This window comes from Chelonia mydas, chromosome 9, assembly GCF_015237465.2.
Source record: "Chelonia mydas isolate rCheMyd1 chromosome 9, rCheMyd1.pri.v2, whole genome shotgun sequence".
Lineage (NCBI taxonomy): Eukaryota > Metazoa > Chordata > Testudines > Cheloniidae > Chelonia > Chelonia mydas.
The window spans coordinates 11,614,085-11,633,223 of record NC_057855.1 but is presented as its reverse complement, the minus strand read 5'-3'; the positions used below and the strand labels follow the sequence as shown (position 1 = coordinate 11,633,223).

At 38.7% G+C, this 19,139-nt stretch overlaps 1 protein-coding gene across 7 annotated transcripts in view; it reads left to right on the top strand.

Moving 5' to 3' along the window:
* The window catches only part of PIK3CA (phosphatidylinositol-4,5-bisphosphate 3-kinase catalytic subunit alpha), a 75,225-nt gene that overhangs the window by 17,186 nt on the left and 38,900 nt on the right, over positions 1-19,139 (top strand). For all 7 annotated transcript variants that reach the window (XM_043521981.1, XM_043521983.1, XM_037909269.2 and 4 more), the window contains 3 exons: positions 8,836-9,252; positions 16,533-16,742; positions 17,500-17,750. In XM_043521981.1, coding sequence (XP_043377916.1) covers positions 8,901-9,252; positions 16,533-16,742; positions 17,500-17,750 — 813 coding nt within the window. In that variant the 5' untranslated portion in view covers positions 8,836-8,900. The remainder of the gene's footprint in view (positions 1-8,835; positions 9,253-16,532; positions 16,743-17,499; positions 17,751-19,139) is intronic.

Genomic DNA, 19,139 nt, shown 5'->3' with positions numbered 1-19,139 from the left:
CAAAAAGGGCAGAAGATTCCTTTTTTTCTGTATACAAAAATGAAATTAAAGCTCTCTGCTTTATCACTGAGTTCTCTTCTGTGCTCTTGTTAAATGTTCACGTCACCAATATAAAATTCACTTAGTGTAAAAACTCTGAGACCCATAAGCAGGCAGGAAACCTGACCATTTTATTTTTACATGTGCAAAGGTGGTTGCTATTGTTTCCCCTGCGTTTCTTCAGCACTGCAGACTTGCCTTAACAGCTTGAAAAAACTCCAGTGTTTGCTCACCCCACTTCACAACATGCTTGTAGATGTAGCAGAACACCTTCAGCCAATGTAGAGCCACTATGGAGCAGGGCTCTTGAACTGTGAGTGGGAAACTTTTTCCATATAGAGGCCAGAATTCCTGACTGGAATAATAGGATTTAGCAGATGTATGGAAGTTCAAGGAAGGAGGGCACACTGGCCTTCCGAGGGGTCAAAATGCAATTTTAGTGTTTAACAGTGTGTCACTGCTTAAAAAACAGAATATGTTGGGTTTTTTTATCTCCTCTGAAGAGGCTACTACTTGAGAACACTGCATCACTGTGGAATTCTTCCCCCTTGTATTATGCATGCACACAGCATGGTGGAAAGGAGATCAAAATTGTAAACTAGAAGAAAATCTCCAAGGGAAAAAGAACAGGCGTTCCCACCTTCTCCATGTTCTTACTCCTTAGGGTCCTTTAAGGAAAAGCATGGTTACAGAAGTGGTGGTGGAGGTCATTTAAAATTCCAAGTGCCTCTCTTTCCCAGGATCCTCCTTCTGTCCTTGAGACACTGAGTGCATAGTGACAAAAATTTAAGCGCCTTTAAAACAACAACAACCACCACCCCAAAACACTTGAGCAGGCCACACTGCCCTAGAGCCACAGACTTCCATACCTTACTATCTGTTTTTTACCTTTTTTCACAGTTTCAGGCTCTGGGTACACTGGGCTTCAAGCAGAATTGAGGAACAGTGTTGACTCTGTTTAAGCATGTCTTCAGCTTATCTGACTTGTATTGTGCTTTGACAGCCAGGCTGCATATGGATTGGCAAAAAAGGGACTTGTAATTCTCCATTGTTGCAGCTCTACCACTGGTATCAATATTGGAAGGCTTGGGGGTTTGTGTTTAGTCCTGCTCTGAGCAGTGTTTAAATAAAAACAAAACAAGACTACACGGTGGCAAACACAGTTAAGCCCTGCTACAGGGCTATTTTTGTGGCCAGGCCTCTCTGAAGAAAAAGCTTTACAAAAATGCTGTGTTAGAATTTATAATATGAATTTTAGAACATGGTTCTATCATATCCTAATCACAAAATGGGTTTAAATGCAGATATTTAATTTTGGACAGTATCTTACACTGGGTCTGATGCCAGTGCTGATGCCAGTGCAGTGATAATTGTTATAATATTCGCTTAAGATTTCATCCTGGAGAAAGAGCTCTCTAAAGCCTTGTCTAAATTACAGAATTTACCCATCACTGGTAATGGGTGCGGCTAAACGAGTGCTGAGATCGCTGTTTCAGAAACTGATTTAAACATATTGGTTCAACTACAGCAATTGTCAGCAATGGGTACATTTTGTAGTTTAGACAAGGGGGCATTCTGTAAAACAAACAAAAACCTTAGCAATACAAGGTTTCAAAAAGGGCTATATTCCTCCTAACCCTTTCCTTTTACTATGCTGTTTGCAGCCATACAAGAATGTGTGTGAAAACTGTATTTGCATAATTTGTTAAATGGATGAAATAAGATAGGAAAAATACAAAGACATGAGGAAGCTCTACATACAGTGCAACAAAAAATAATTTTATCATCAGCAATGTTATAGCAGAGGACAATTTCAAGTCTTTGTATTAGACGCTTGGTCTGTATCTGTACTCTAGAAAAATGCCTGAAGGCAGGCCAGAAGAACAAAGGAGTATCACTGAAAATATCTAGACTGAAGGCAGTTTTACTGTCACTACGCAGCAGATTTGGACAGCAGAAAAAGCAAACCCACTGACAACCCTGCCAACTCTCCTTGTGCTGGGTTTTGGAGTGACTGATGTGCCTTAAGAGGGAAAAAAACATTTGTTCTCTAGTCCATGGAGTCTGAAATTTCTAGGCTGACATATTGGCACCAGTGGATAAAAGCTTTACATTCTGAAGAGAGAGATTAATATTTTTCCCCTGGGAAAGTGACTCCTGTTCCTCCCAGAATTTTGCTTTTGGGGAATCGATTGAAGTCATAACAGTCTTACGTTGGAAAAATTCAGTTGGTGTTGAGATTGGGATAATGAGATATAAAGTCAATATGGTGGTCTAAACCTGAACAGTGTAAACATTTTTGGAGTTTGTTTCATGTGGGGCGTGAGGGGTCAGTCAGTTGTGAATCTAGGAGGTTTTTAGTGTGGATTGTGGAGTGAATTTCTAACTGGGAAGACTAATCAAATCTGTACAAAAGTCATAGTGGAATGCATATGAAACAGAATAATTGTTACAGGAAACTGTTATATCCTGTCTGTCAAAGCAATTTAATGAGATTTTTCTTGCAATAAGAGAAGCTAACTGACTGAATATTTGGAAATAAAATGTATCATGTTTATTGAATGGCTCATTCAGTTGTAAGGGTAAGCTAATGGTAGTGAAATGAGTGATTACAGTTTATGCATTGAATTGCAGAGGATTAGGAAACTTTACTTTTCAATGATGTTGCAGATTTATTCAGTTTGATTTATAATTATTAAGGTGTATACATTAAAATACTGTTTGTTTAAATTAGTTGTTCAATACATCAACAGTTAATGTATGGAGCTGCTTTGTCTTTCCTGGTTAGTTCCTACTGCTTGCTTGCTTTTGCAAGAGAGAAAATCCTAAAGGAAGGATGTTAGCTGAACTTTTGTGCCTACAAGGTAGTATGCTAGTCAGTGAATAATAGTGAACATTGCAAGACTTCACCGTTGCAAAGCCTGCACAGGAGTGGAGCTTTTTTTTTTTTTTTGCACTGATGACAAGCGACCCTCAGGATAAAGGAAGGCTGAGCGGGAGGATGCAGTTCTCCCCTCTCCCTCCCCCAAAGCTGGTCAGTGGGTCTTCATACTGCTTTTGTGGAGACACTAATATGTTGATTCTAGATGCAAGTTTAGCTCCTGCCAATAAAGCATCTGCTACTTTGATAACATCCAGAGTTGGAAAAATTCCAGTTAATATAACTGCTAACAGTAATTATATTCCTTGATTACCAACACTACAACTTTATACCACAGATCATTCAGACAAGAGAATTTTCATTAGTAATCTTGATGTAGGGTGGGTTGCATCTGTGGATCTGCTGCATCTGCAAAAGGAAATACGCCATTGAGAACAAGCATGCTCCTCCCTCAGGCAGATTCATGGAAGAGCATGTTTATCTTTGGGATTAAGGCGGCATCCATTCTTTAGAATCATTTGGTCTTAGTGGCAGAGTCAAAATACGGATTAATAGATAGTGGTCTCTGGTGCAGCTGCCCCAGAGCTGCAAACCCCTGGGAACTGGTCCAAGGATTCAGATTCTCAACTCCATAACTGAGAGCCCTGGTTTGAGCTGGAGTTCTCAGGACTTATAGGGTCCCTGCTGCAGATCTGAGAGCCAAACTGCGGCTGGAGCCAGGGCACGTGGGTCTTTCAGCTTCTGCCTAGAAGTCCTTACGTGGCGTGGCTGCTCCAGAGCCCCAGCAGGAGCCTGGGCTCTGAGTTTTAGGCTCCCTGCTCTGTGGCAGGGAGGATGGTAGCACTGCAGCGTAGTGGAGAGCCTAGTAGTAAGAGCCCCAGCAGGTTCTGTACCGTGGTGCTATGGATCCTGGAACACAGGCCTCTTGGCATGTTTCCATTGGCAAAAGTTAGGTCAAATCTGTAATAGGTTCACCAAAACATCTTTCTTCAAATCGGTATTTTCTGATGAAACAATGTTTAATTGGACAACATTTGTCTAGCTCCACTATTGATCTTTTTCCCCATTGCTTGTTTAAATGTTCTATGGCAATCAGGTAGCCGTTATATTATCTGCATTTTATCTTTTGGCAGAGATTCCTGCAAGTTTCAGAAAGTTGTTATAGCTTCTTCTGATCAGATGATCACTTCTCCTGGATGATGACTGTTCGAGTGGGTTGCTACAGGAATTCTCACTTTCAGGAAAGAAGTGGTTGAGGAAGAAATAACATTAAACTTTGTAAAGGCCTCAGATGAATGTTCATGACAAAAGTGTGCCCAGTAGTCTTGGCTAATTGTACACAGCAATTTGACTAAAGCCAGGCAAATAATTGATTTTTCTATTTGCTGACAATTCAGAAAATTTTTTTTTTTAAACTTTTCAGGTCTGATGAAATGTTTCATTTTAGATGTTGAGCATTTTTTAATGTTTACTGTTTATAAGAAGACTGAAGTACATTTCTAAATGAAAGTTTGTTCAGAATAAAAAAAAATCAATATCTAAATGAAATGTTTAGGCGGGTGGGAGGTTAGGTCTCCCCCCTTCCCCCCCCCCCCCCCAAAAAAAAAAAAAACCCTCCCCCAATAAAAACAATTCAGCAAAATTGACAGGAATTAACAAAATGTTTTGGTGTTGCCAAATCTGAAAATTCTCCATTTAAAAAAAAGTTTCAATTGAAAAATTTCATTCAGCGCTGCTTATAATGAAACTTCTATTGAATGGAAATTCAGTTAAGGTAGCCAAACTACCTCAATTCTGCCCTCATTGCAATGGCATGAGAAAATGAGACTACCTTATCTATCTAGAACAGGGTTAGTCTTGTACAGTAGAACCTTAGAGTTATGAAAGCCTCGGGAATGGAGGTTTTCATAACGCTGAACAAAACGCTATGATTTTTCTTTCAGAAGTTTACAACTGAACAGTGACTTAATACAGTTTTGAAACTTTACTATGCAGAAGAAAAATGCTGCTTTTAACCATCTTAATTTAAATGAAACAAGCACAGAAAGCTTCCTTACCTTGTCAAATCTTTTTTTAAACTTTCTCTTTTTACTTTTTTAGTAGTTTACATTTAACACAATACTGTATTGTATATGCTTTTTTGTCTCTGCTGCTGCCCGATTACGTGCTTCCAGTTCCAAATGAGGTATGTGGTTGACCAGTCAGTTTGTAACTCTGAGGTTCTACTGTGTGACAGCAAAAGCTAGAATGCTTCGCTCTTTATCTTGGGCCTTCTTTATGGTCATTTCTCGTTCACCGGAAAGAGGATGATACAGATGACTGATTTAGACAAATATTGCGTGTCTTCGGACAGCATAGTTCTTAGTACTGGAAAAATGCATGTACCAAACCAAATAGGAAAGTGGTCTACGAAGCTTTTTTTTTTTTAAACTACTCAATATGTAGAGGAATGAAGATAAAAGTTAAATATGTTACATGCATACTCAAACTACTTTAATAATTTTGGGCACAATCTAAAATATAGGTGTGCATTATCAATAATTGGAACAGGTGGTTAGTGGGGTTGAGAAAGGAGAATCAATAACAGGGTGGTTCAGGAAGATGCTGTAACCAGCCCAAAGAGTTGGTAGTTTGATCAGTGAGGGGCCTGTGAGTTTGGTCTTGCTGGCTACTTGTGGTGGTTCAGAATTCTGGTGGTCTGGAGGGTGATTAACCATGATTTGGAAGTGCTCATCCCTGCCCCTAATTGTGTCTATGTAATATCTATTCCAAAATAATTTGTTACAGTAATATTCCTTGAGCTGTTTTAAGAACAGAATTGATTCCCTTTATTCCAGGCAGCCTTCCAGTTTTCTCAAAACAAGACAAAAACGCAATCTGCTAATTATACTTCGAAAATGTAAACTGAAATTCTTTTACTCTCCAAATACAAACCACGATGGTATCCTTACGCGCACAAGTAGAGTGAATGTGCGCATAGGATTAATGTGCGCACGGTTTCTAGCCCCTACTCTGTCAGAGGAAAAATAAGCTGCTGTTTTAGTGTGATTGTTCTAAAATGGTGACTGGCCCATTGGCCTACTTGCAGCCCACACTCTCTTTTAGAAAACAAACACATTGACTATTTTAAGATTTGTACTTCATAAACATAATTTTATTTTGAAAAATTATTTTGGGTCTGCTAAGACTTGCTGAATTGTTTGATATTGTAATCTAAAATTAAATAGTTCTTAAAAAATGCCTACACTTTTCAGCAGCCTAATGTTACAGAACTAGGCCACAGTCTGCACTACAAAAATTAACATGCTTAAACATGGGGGTTAGGATGATTTGGACACAGCCATGTTTATCACTTGTTTTGCATATGTGGACAGAAAACATGTTCTGAACAGGACACCCAAATTTTAACACTGGTAGATATCTAGGTTTGTAACATGGTTCCCCTATATCTCTCTCCTGACCACACTGGTAATATATAAATTAAAAAAAAAAAAAACCCACACCACACAAAACACTTTTTTTGTAATATGATTTAACTATAAGTATGCTAGACAACCATAATTTTGGTAGTGTAGACTGGAGTCTTGTTCTTGTCTTGGTTGACTCGGAACAAAAAGAGTATAGGGGAAAATATTGCCAGCCTGTCATCTCTTCATGACAAACTCTTTCAAAAACGATTGGCTTGTATACTAATATACTTGTATATTAATAAGTACAACTTTTTTTTTTTTTGGCTTGACACTTTCGTCATGATATATTTTTCCACGATCCTTTTGGGACATCAGAATTTCTTCATCATTATCTCTTGTCATAAGAGACTGAAATACATTCTATAAAATGGCTTTTGTCATTGAAGAATGGGAGAGAGGGAGACATGGATGTAATAAATGCAGTGATGATGTGTATGTAAAAAATAAAATATATAGAAAATAAACTAGAAATGTGAGGAAACTTGATTTCTGCATATGATTTATTGAAAATTGCAAGATCAGGCTTGTTTAAATAGATTTATACTAATTCTGTGTTAATAAATGGATTTGTTAACATAGTAATACAAACAATGGTGGGTTATTTTCCTTGCCTCATTTAGTTTTGTTTTAATAATGGGTAGAATGGGGATGCTAATGTAAACAATAAAGAAAGCAGTAGATGCTGTATAGTCAGTAAAGGACTGACTGAGTCATTGAGTCTCTCTCTCTCCACCAAACACCAGTTTTGATATCTTTGGCAAGTTATTTAACCTTGTGCACCTTATTTCCCCATGTGTAAAATGGGGATTCTTACCTACTTTAGACCTTTGAAATACTCCCATTAAAGGATTATATAATTTCAGAGTTTCACTCCTACTCTTTTGTAATTAACACCATATGCAGAAGATGGTTTTCATTTAAATCTCAAATTAAACTCTTATTTATGATCTAGTTGAGCAGTCAATAGGTGTGAGTGTATGTACGTAGAACTTAAAATATCCAAATCTACATTGCCTTCCTCTGGGTCAAATAGAGACATTTCTTTAACTTCTGCAGAATCTAAGCTTTCACTTAAAAAAACAAACAAAAAACCTAGCCTTTATGGTGACAAAGAACCTTCTAATCACGAATAGAGTATAAATCAATGTAGCATTTTACTAAAACTGTAACGGAGAGTTCCGTTGCCTATGTTGCTATTTGTAGAATTTCCAAAGCTGCAGCAGAGAAGGCTGATGACAATCTGACTGCCATTCAGAATTTTGTGGACTGCAGTGAAACTGAAAAGAATTGTCACTTTCATTCTGCTGCTCCTTGAGAAAACTGAACAGTGGCTGAAGTAGATCTTGACCTATTCAACATAAAAAAAGAGGGCAGAGTAGTGGAAATGTGCTCCTTATAGCAGCTGGAAAGCTGAGAAAGATATAGGAAAGCAGAAACTTCCTAACAAACCCTCACAGCAGCCAGGAGGCTTTGGGTTGGAAGGGAGGAGGTCTGAGTAGAAAGAGAATGTATCTTCTCCCTTCTGGCAACCATGGGAAATTTTGTGATGGAGGGGTTATCAGACATAGATTAGCCAAAGACTGACACCAAGCAGAATGGAGGGAGGGCACCCTGACAGGCATCCCAGCTCATTACTTTCAGAACATTGGGATGGGGACAATTGACTTAATTGAGTGTTGCATGTGGACATTGAAGCTCCTATCTTTCATATTGGTCTTTCTCTAGCAGAGGACAAAACCTAGCTTTTAGCTGTTAGGTAGAAGAACTTCAAAGCCTTGTCTGTCAGTGATTGGAGATGGATAGATGCATATGTGGGTTGGCAGGACACTAATGAGAATATGGGAAATGTTTTAGTAGCAATGTACTGTAGAGATTCAGTGGGTAGATTATTTAGCACAATTGCATACCTTCCAAGTTACTATTTTTAATATAAATTGAAACTGTAAAGCATAGTCATCTGTGAGGTTCATATGTAAGTTAAAAATAGGTTAATGTTTTAATTATTGGGGGTAATGTAGTGGGGACTGAAGAGAATTATTTAAATGTGTTTCAAGCATAAGTATGTAAATCATTTTTAATGGAAAAAAATTAATCCACTTTATTTTTTTTTGCAAATCACTAAATGCATATTGTTTAAAAGTTCGCAACAAGTATGAATAACATCTGTGTCGCTATTAATTGTACCATTTGAGGGATTTAATTCGTATTAAAAATGTGGCTTTTCCCCAGAACTTCCTTTGACATCAGACTTCGGGTTGTCTCCCCTGCACCCTCCTTGGTAAAATGCAATAATTTGTATGTCCTGCCCCAATTTAATGTCATAAGTGCTCAGATACTGTGTCAGTTGGGGTTATAGAAGAGTCTAAATAAAGCTGCTCTCAATTCTAATTTGTGAGGTTTATATTTTTTCATTCTAATATGTTTTAATGTTTTACATTTATTTAGGTCTCTCCTGTAGGAATCTGTGCTTAAACCTGTTTCTGTTGTAAGTTTACCAAAAGATTAAGAAAATGCCTCCAAGACCATCATCTGGTGAACTATGGGGCATCCATTTGATGCCACCAAGGATCCTTGTAGAGTGTCTTCTACCTAATGGAATGATAGTGACTCTAGAATGCCTCCGTGAGGCCACACTATTGACTATCAAGCATGAACTCTTCAAAGAAGCAAGAAAATATCCTCTTTATCAGCTCCTTCAAGATGAATCTTCTTACATTTTCGTAAGTGTTACACAAGAAGCAGAAAGAGAAGAATTTTTTGATGAAACACGGAGACTTTGCGACCTGCGGCTCTTTCAGCCTTTTTTAAAAGTCATTGAACCAGTAGGCAACAGAGAAGAAAAGATTCTTAATCGGGAAATTGGTAAGATGTTCTGTGTTTTAAAGCTTCCTGATTTACCTAGTTAGTAAACTTAATCAGCTTGTCTTCTTCAAAATACTAAAAGAGGTGTTAAAATGGGAGTGTGATTCTTATTAATTGTAATTTGCTTCCACCTTGCAAAAACTGCAGCAGTCTGGCAGAGTTTTAAGGGTGGTCTTATGAGCTATATAGTGAAGACCATGATCATAATAAAACCAGCACTCTTTTATTGTGTTGTGCAAATAAAAAGTTGGGATTTTAACTGCTGCAATTCTAATTTTGGAGAGTGAGTAGGTTTTCACTAGCCGTGGAGGGGGAGAGAGTTTTTTTTTTTTTTAAGCAAAATGTCAGTGCAAAGTGGTTGTTTTTTAAATATTTTGAAAGTGTTGGTGGGGTTTTTGGGGGTTTTGTTTTGTTTTGCCTTTATCCAGTCCCCCAGAAATGGTTGTGGAATATTATTTATTACTAATTTTAAAACAGTAGAAATTCTGTCCTCTTAAAATGGGTAAAATATTGTACAAATTGGTTCTGAATCCTGAAGTCATTCCTATTGTTGATTGTCTTGATTGTTTCAGGGAGTAGAATGTAGGGAGGTAGGGAGTTTTTGGTGTAGCCATGTCAAAATATAAAACTGATATTTCCTACTGTGGGGTGGAGAAGGGGCTTGAAAAATCCACTTAGCTATGGTGAATGTGAAGTTGAGTCATCAACTTTTGCAGTCTCAAAACTTTTATTTAAAAGGAAAAGCGTGTAGCCATTTAGGCTAGAAGATAAATTTCCAGCCATGAACAAAGTATAAGTCAGTATCTTTCTAGGTCTGTAAACAGATAGGCAAAAGGAAAGATATTCATCTGGTTTATATGCAGTTTTTGTACTGGTATAACTATTTTTGTTAGGGATGTTTATTTTTTTAAAGTGAAATAGTTATATCAATACGATCCCTAGTATGGACACAATTATAAATGTACTTTGTACAAGTATGGTTTCTTCACCTTCCTGTATGGGTATAAGCCATACCAATATAACTGTGACGCACTTGTGGGATTGTACAGTTTTCTCTCTCTCAGTATAGTGAAAGCAGTACAGCTTTTGTGTGTAGACACAGATTTAGTTGCTTTGGAAAATTCCACCCTGGTTCCTTTCAGTTGCTTTCCATGGTAATTTTGCCATATAGTCCCAAGCGTGAGCAATGACATCCTTGTGCTGAATGACAAGGAAGAGCACACTGTAACTGGATACTACTTGTGTTTAATTTATTACCTTACAGCCAGAAACAATTTGAGATCTTCAGTGAAACAGTAATGATTGAAGAACTAACGGATATTAGGGATTGTACCTTGTATTTTGGAATAGGTAAAACGGTACAGCTTTTGTATGTAAACAAGCCTGCAGGCTACTTAAAGCCTTCCCAATCTACAGCAGAGTAATAGGGAACCCTGTAAGCAACAGTGAAGTTGACCAAGAATCTGGTCAATTTCACTTTGTTGCTTATGACCTTTTCTAAGTGGCAGCACAGAGCTAGGCACTGGAGGTATACACTAGGGAGGAGGACCCCAAAGGGAGGCTGGGAAAGGGTTGATCAGTGCAGACAACTGCTATTCTTACAGCAGTTAGGAGAATCAGGGTGCAGTGCAAAGAGAGAGTGCCTCCATCCAGTGTGTTTGGGGAATACACGTTTTAGGCGGTTGATAGCTGATGGTTACAAAAGATGGAGGCCCTGGGTGTAGAGTCTGTGGACAGCACCCTCTTAGGAATCCAGAACCTTCCTCTTCATCCTAAAACGAGTCTGGAGGGGAAAATAAATGGTAATTTTCCCAGGCTCTGCCCATATGTGGTAGAAGCATAAAATTAAACTCATTGTAACTACTTTTGAATTCTTAAAGATTAGAGACTGATTAGAGATTTAAAAAAATCTTAAATTCTGGAGCACTTAAATTCTGATGCAGCCACTGGGGAAAAATACTAATGTGCAAGTAGTTGTGATCCGGTCTGAGTCTACTCCACTCTTTCCTAGCAAATTGTTCAAAGGGGGTGGAAGGGCCTTCGGTTCTCAACAAAGCATTGTCTCTGTGGCTCCATATCTTTGGTGCTGTTTGTTTACTTTGCTGGCTGTTAGGGCTTGAAAAGTGTATGAAGGGGTGGGTATAAGTAGGTAGGGTGAGTTTGTGGGTGTGAATGAGAGAGTGGAAGGAAAGGAAAGTGGAGGAAACAAGACAGAGTGGATAAAAAAAAATGATTTTAAAATATCAAGTAATATTTATAATTCAAATCAGATTTTTTTATTTATATGTTGCTAATTCTTTCTCTCCCTGTTTTATATTCTTCCATGGCTAAAGTGGCTATTTTCTACTTGTTTGTTTAATTAGTTTCCTGCTCGTTAGTAGAATTTCAGATTATTAGAGGTTTTATTCTGCTAAGAAGTTTCACACTTAAAATGAAAAAGACAAGTCCAGGATTTCATTAACATCCATACTGTGTGGTTTGGGAGCTTAACTTTTAGGTTCCTGCTTCTGAAATCTTTGGTTTGAGAGATTTTTTGTGTTTTTGTTTTTGTTTTTTAAATAAAGTTTGCAATAACTTTGTTTAATGTATTGAAATAATTTTCTTTAACACTGAAGCAGTTTTTGTTTTGAAATGACAAAGAATTTGTGCTACTGAGAGAAGTTTTTAATAAAATACAATTTTAGCCCCCAGTGCTGCAAACACTTAGCTTGTAGCAAATGAGTAATCCCATTGAAGTTAGTGGCAGTATTCCTGTGAGCAGAGTTATGTACCTGCTTACGTGTTTACAAGATCCGAGCCTTCATTTTTGATATTTTTTTTCTTTTGCCTATATATAGCTGTTTTGGAAAATTCAAATAGGCTAGTTCATTATAAATTTTAATGTAATATGAAAAGGAGTACTTGTGGCACCTTAGAGACTAACCAATTTATTTGAGCATAAGCTTTCGTAAGCTACAGCTCACTTCATCGGATGCATACTGTGGAAAGTGTAGAAGATCTTTTTATACACACAAAGCATGAAAAAATACCTCCCCCCACCCCACTCTCCTGCTGGTAATAGCTTATCTAAAAAAAGGAGTACTTGTGGCACCTTAGAGACTAACCAATTTATTTGAGCATGAGCTTTCGTGAGCTACAGCTCACTTCATCGGATGCATACTGTGGAAATTGCAGAAATTGCAATTTCCACAGTATGCATCCGATGAAGTGAGCTGTAGCTCACGAAAGCTCATGCTCAAATAAATTGGTTAGTCTCTAAGGTGCCACAAGTACTCCTTTTCTTTTTGCGAATACAGATTAACACGGCTGTTACTCTGAAGCTTATCTAAAGTGATCACTTTCCTTACAATGTGTATGATAATCAAGGTGGGCCATTTCCAACACAAATCCAGGGTTTAACAAGAACGTCTGGGGGGGGGGGAGGGGTAGGAAAAAACAAGGGGAAATAGGTTACCTTGCATAATGACTTAGCCACTCCCAGTCTCTATTCAAGCCTAAGTTAATTGTATCCAATTTGCAAATGAATTCCAATTCAACAGTTTCTCGCTGGAGTCTGGATTTGAAGTTTTTTTATTGTAATATTGCAACTTTCATGTCTGTAATCGCGTGACCAGAGAGATTGAAGTGTTCTCCGACTGGTTTATGAATGTTATAATTCTTGACATCTGATTTGTGTCCATTTATTCTTTTATGTAGAGACTGTCCAGTTTGACCAATGTACATGGCAGAGGGGCATTGCTGGCACATGATGGCATATATCACATTGGTGGATGTGCAGGTGAACGAGCCTCTGATAGTGTGGCTGATGTTATTAGGCCCTGTGATGGTGTCCCCTGAATAGATATGTGGGCACAGTTGGCAACGGGCTTTGTTGCAAGGATAGGTTCCTGGGTTAGTGGTTCTGTTGTGTGGTATGTGGTTGCTGGTGAGTATTCGCTTCAGGTTGGGGGGCTGTCTGTAGGCAAGGACTGGCCTGTCTCCCAGGATTTGTGAGAGTGTTGGGTCATCCTTCAGGATAGGTTGTAGATCCTTAATAATGCGTTGGAGGGGTTTTAGTTGGGGGCTGAAGGTGACGGCTAGTGGCGTTCTGTTATTTTCTTTGTTAGGCCTGTCCTGTAGTAGGTAACTTCTGGGTACTCTCCTGGCTCTATCAATCTGTTTCTTCACTTCCGCAGGTGGGTATTGTAGTTGTAAGAATGCTTGATAGAGATCTTGTAGGTGTTTGTCTCTGTCTGAGGGATTGGAGCAAATGCGGTTGTATCGCAGAGCTTGGCTGTAGACGATGGATCGTGTGGTGTGGTCAGGGTGAAAGCTGGAGGCATGTAGGTAGGAATAGCGGTCAGTAGGTTTCCGGTATAGGGTGGTGTTTATGTGACCATTGTTTATTAGCACTGTAGTGTCCAGGAAGTGGATCTCTTGTGTGGACTGGACCAGGCTGAGGTTGATGGTGGGATGGAAATTGTTGAAATCATGGTGGAATTCCTCAAGCACAAATCCAGGTTTTCTCACCCCCCCCCCCCCCCCCCCACAAACTCACTCTCCTGCTGGTAATAGCTTATCTAAAGTGACCACTCTCCTTACAATGTGTATGATAATCAAGGTGGGCCATCTCTAAGGTGCCGCAAGTACTCCTTTTCTTTTTGCGAATACAGACTAACACGGCTGTTACTCTGAAACCTGTCATTAATGTATTGTGTTAACACAGAGTGCTAATTGGTTTTACAAAGCCTCAATCTGATTTGAATGAATAGTTAAAAAAAATTAAATAATTTTAAATGGTCTTGATTTTTTTTTTAAATGCATGCTTAGAAAAGAAGACTTCACAGAGAGAATGAGATGGGGGAGGAGCAGGGGGAAGAAGTGGGAAAGGTAGAATGAACATCAAAAACAATCCCTAATAAAGGAAAGAGAGAGATCAATGGTAGCTGAAGGAAAGAGAGAAAAGGAAAAACAGAGTGCAGATACCACAGAAAATGATTAATTATTAAAAAGGACAGAGAGAGAAGAGGAAAAGTAAAGAGAAGCCAGTGGGTGTAAGAAGAAAAGGAGTACTTGTGGCACCTTAGCGACTAACCAATTTGTTTGAGCAAAAGCTTTCGTGAGCTACAGAAGTTAGTAACACACTTTTTACAAATGTGTTAAATAACAAGTAGACAATATGTTGCAGTTAGAGTTCTCGATAAACAACACATAATCTTTACACTGCAGGAGCTGCTGCTTTAGAAGGGTTGTATCACAAGTCGCTTTCCCCTCCTCCCGTCCACTTGGCATTTAGATGTCTGGTAAACTTTTTCAAACCGGGGTGGGAATGTTTGGTTTAATAATGCAAATTATGGTAGTACGCTTTTGTTTTTATCTATCCTGCATTGATCACCAATGTGTTTTACAATTATAACCACATCGCAGTACAAAACCAGTTGGCTAACCCTTCTTTTCTTTTATAATGTTGAGTGAGTTTTCTCACTACTTGGTGTATTTGACTAAGTACTGTTTGGAATAATCACTAGAGCAAACCAGTTTTATATAAATGCTTTCTTCTTATCCTGTTCCAGTCTGTCAGTCTGAAAAATCAGATAACTATATTTTGTAAAATAAAATCTTGTAGATAAAACATGGTGATAAAAATCTTCACTTTTTTCATTGAGTTTTGCGACGTTACTGCTCACTTGAATGTGGTACTACAGTAAATATTCATGCTAAAAATAAGTTGTATGAGCCAATCTTAAAGTCTCTAACAAATGCATATTAAATTTATAGTTGTAGGGACGTCTCAAGTGAGAGAACTTATTTTTTTCCCCCAGGGTGCCCCAAAATGTTACTTAGGATAAACCAGGTGGTTAGTATAGACCAGTGGTTCTCAAACTTTTGTATTGGTGACCCCTTTCACACAGCAAGCCTCTGAGTGCAAAACCCCTTATAACTTAAAAACAAATTTTTAAAAATATTTAACGCAGTTATAAATGCTGGAGGTGAAGTGGGGTTTGGGGGTAGAAACTGACAGCTTACGACCCCCACATCATAACCCTGTGACCCTCTAAGGGGTCATGACCCCCAGTTTGAGAACCCCTGGTATAGACTCTTTTCCAAGTTCAGGAAAGTTTAAAAATACAATAGTGGTCCTGAATAGGTTCTCTTAATCACTTATCAGTACAATCTGAGCAGAGGCGTCATTTGCTATGTGGTGGGGGGCAGTTGGTTTGGCCCTCCACCCAGACTTGCCATAGCTCCTCACCAACTAGCACTATGGTGTCTCCCCTGGACCTGCGGGGGCATTGGGTCAGACTGGGGCTTCTACTGACCGCATTGTCAGCACTGCTTCTCGGGTGGCAGCCTGTGCCAAAGCTGAGTCTGGAGCAAATCAGGCTCAGTACCGGCCCTCAGCCAGCTATCAGTGAGGACACGCCCCCCCCCCCCCCCCCCCCCGAGCCCCTTGGATGGGACTGGCCGAATAACCCCTCACAAGCAACTGTGGCCTCAGCAGGAAGCGGAAATGGGGATGCTGATACAACTTTGCATGCTGCCTCAGTCCCCATAGAATTTTTCTGAAGTGATGCCCAGAATCTGAGGGTTCCAGCCTGTAAACATTTACTTCTGTGGGTAGTCCAGCTGAGGTAAATGAGACTATATGCTTGAGTAAAAAATTTGCAGGATTGGTCCCTTGCTGAATCTTCAAGAGCTAAGTTAAGTGCCTAATGTGACAGTCAAAGCTTAAATCTTGTAGCTATTCTAGAATATTGAAAAGTTGGCGTGCAGTAAAGTAGATCTGCAAGTTATAGAGGAAAGCTGATGAGGGCTCTTAGCACTCTGTGTGAAACCCAGTCAAGGTCTGGGGAGAGTCATGTAACAGCAACTCCTCTGGCTAATTTAAGGAGCTTCATTGACTGACTTCAGAGGAAGTCTCATTAGTCCTATTCCTGTTGTAGGATGTTGGCTGTGATGGGGGCAGGGGGAGGCATCCAATAGAGACCCAGAAGCTCCCCAGGTTACTTCAGTGAGTGTATCCCTTTCTGACCTTTTCATGTGCTCCTGGGTTTAGTACTGCCAGATTTACCAGGTACATGGGTACATTATAAGGTTGACTTCATTATACAGCATAACTGCAGGAGTGGAGGACTAGTAGCTAATATAAAGTGTGAACAAGTATTTTGAATTGCTTTTATAAGCTGCTTAAATACAAGATGTTTGTTCTGTCAGCAATAGAAAAATAGTATTTCTATGAAAAACATACTGTGATATATTTATTAGTCACTGACAATTTAAGTATTTTTTCAATATCTTAGGTTTTGCTATTGGCATGCCTGTCTGTGAATTTGATATGGTTAAGGATCCAGAAGTACAGGACTTCAGAAGAAATATTCTTAATGTTTGTAAAGAAGCAGTGGATCTTCGAGATGTGAATGCACCCCATAGTAGAGCATTATATGTCTGTCCACCAAATGTTGAATCTTCACCTGAACTGCCCAAGCACATATACAGTAAACTAGATAAAGGTAAAACAAATGTTTGCTCTAACAACTTAATGGTACTTATTTCTATTAACAAATTTCAGTTAGTACAATTCGTGATGGCAGACAAGTGAATCATTATTTATGTAGTATATTTAATACACTGCGGTAACATCTTACAGTTTGGTTACAGGCTTTGTCTTCAGTAAGGATAACCTGCGTAGTAGGAGTTGAACTCAAAAAAAAAAAAAAAAAAAGTCACATAGGTCAATTTTCTATATTCTAGGAAAACTCTTTTTTACAGCTTGAGTTATCCAGTTATTGCACTGATTGATGCAACTGTTTCAGTGATTATGTGACAGAGTGGACTGATTTGCCAGCTGCTATTAGCATTTTTGTCTGAGTTCAGAAGTGTCTCTAATAATATTTAGAACACGTAGAATTAAATGATCCTGGAAACATAAAGCTATCTTTTAGTCCATAGTTACAGAATAGTCATATTGTCGGTGGAAAAAGATTGGCTGAATAAGTACTACTTGTTTAGAAATAGTTTTGTAATTAAATGATAGTTTGAATGTACATGTACTTGGGACAGTAGGTCCAGAATGGCTTTTTCGGAAGTCAATGTAAGTAGAGTCCACTGAGCACCTTTTGTAGAAGGTTCTCTGCACTTTGGGCTGTGAATTGCGCCTGCATGTTCTTTCAGTAGGGATTATGACAAGCAATTCCAAGTCTGACCAGTTTCTTTAGAAGACTGTGTATGGACAATAATAGAATCTGATGTTGTTTCACATTATTCCAGGGCAAATAATAGTGGTGATATGGGTAATAGTGTCCCCGAACAATGACAAGCAGAAATATACCTTAAAAATCAACCATGACTGTGTTCCTGAGCAAGTTATTGCTGAAGCAATCAGGAAAAAAACACGAAGTATGTTGCTGTCATCTGAACAACTAAAACTCTGCGTTTTAGAGTACCAGGGCAAGTATATTTTAAAAGTGTGTGGCTGTGATGAATACTTGCTCGAAAAATATCCTCTGAGCCAGTATAAGGTGAGTTACTTGTTGTAAATTAATGGATTTATTTAAAAATACACTAGAAGAATTAAAATTGGGAGTGCAGTAAGAGAATGATGTATTAAGATTCTGTGACGGACTCTTGTTTCGTTTCTTAAACTAATTCAGAAGGCAGAAAATGAAAATTCATAACATTAGCCAACTAGCTTAAATTTTTGTGCAGTTGAGTTTACTGTGTACAGATAATTGCAGTATAAATAAAAATGCAACAGAAGTGCTCAGCTTTGGCCTACCCAAGCTCCCATTGAAGTCAGTGGGAATTTATTCTAATCAAGTAAAGGTCAGTGCTGACCACTTTTGGAAATACCACCCTAAATTTCTGAGAGAAAGAGTGCTAAATTACAAAATAGACATTACTACTGTAAATGACATTTTTATTTAGAAATAGATATTTGAACTCCTGTTTGCTTTGTGGTAATTGAAATAGCAATAAGGAGTATCGCTCCACTGCAGAAATTATAGCTAAGTCGTTTTTAATTTTTCTTTGTCCCTGAGTTTCTTTTTTCTTTTTTCCCCCTCCCAGCCTTGTGGTTTTTTGTCTTAAGTAATATCCATCACTTTGACAGGGAACCACTGCATGGAAGAGTGGGTGAACAGCTCCGTCTGGAGCAGACATCAGTGTTACTCAATAGACCTGCAAAAAGAAGAGGAGTACTTGTGGCACCTTAGAGACTAACCAATTTATTTGAGCATAAGCTTTCATGAGCTACAGCTCACTTCATCGGATGCATACTGTGGAAAGTGTAGAAGATCTTTTTATACACATAAAGCATGAAAAAATACCTCCTCCCACCCCACTCTCCTGCTGGTAATAGCTTATCTAAAGTGATCACTCTCCTTACAATGTGTATGATAATCAAGTTGGGCCATTTCCAGCACAAATCCAGGTTTTCTCATCACCCCCCCCCCCCCCCCCCCCCCCCCCCCCCCCACACACACACACAAACCCACTCTCCTGCTGGTAATAGCTTATCTAAAGTGACCACTCTCCTTACAATGTGTATGATGATCAAGGTGGGCCATCTCTAAGGTGCCACAAGTACTCCTTTTCTTTTTGCGAATACAGACTAACACGGCTGTTACTCTGAAACCTGTCAATAGACCTGGTGACAGAGACTGAATTGTGTTGCTTTCTCTTTAGAGACTGTACCGCTATTGTATCAAGACACCTCCAGCCCTTTACCGCTAGCTGGAAACATGGAATTCAGATAGAATGTGCTACTGCTGCAGACAATGATTATTTTTTTCTTAAAATTTGTATATCCTGCTGCCTGTTCGGTCATGTGCAACAAGCTAGTTAAAAACATTGGTGTTGTAACTGAAAACAATGTAAAGGATGCTATAAAGATAAATGCTACAAGAGCT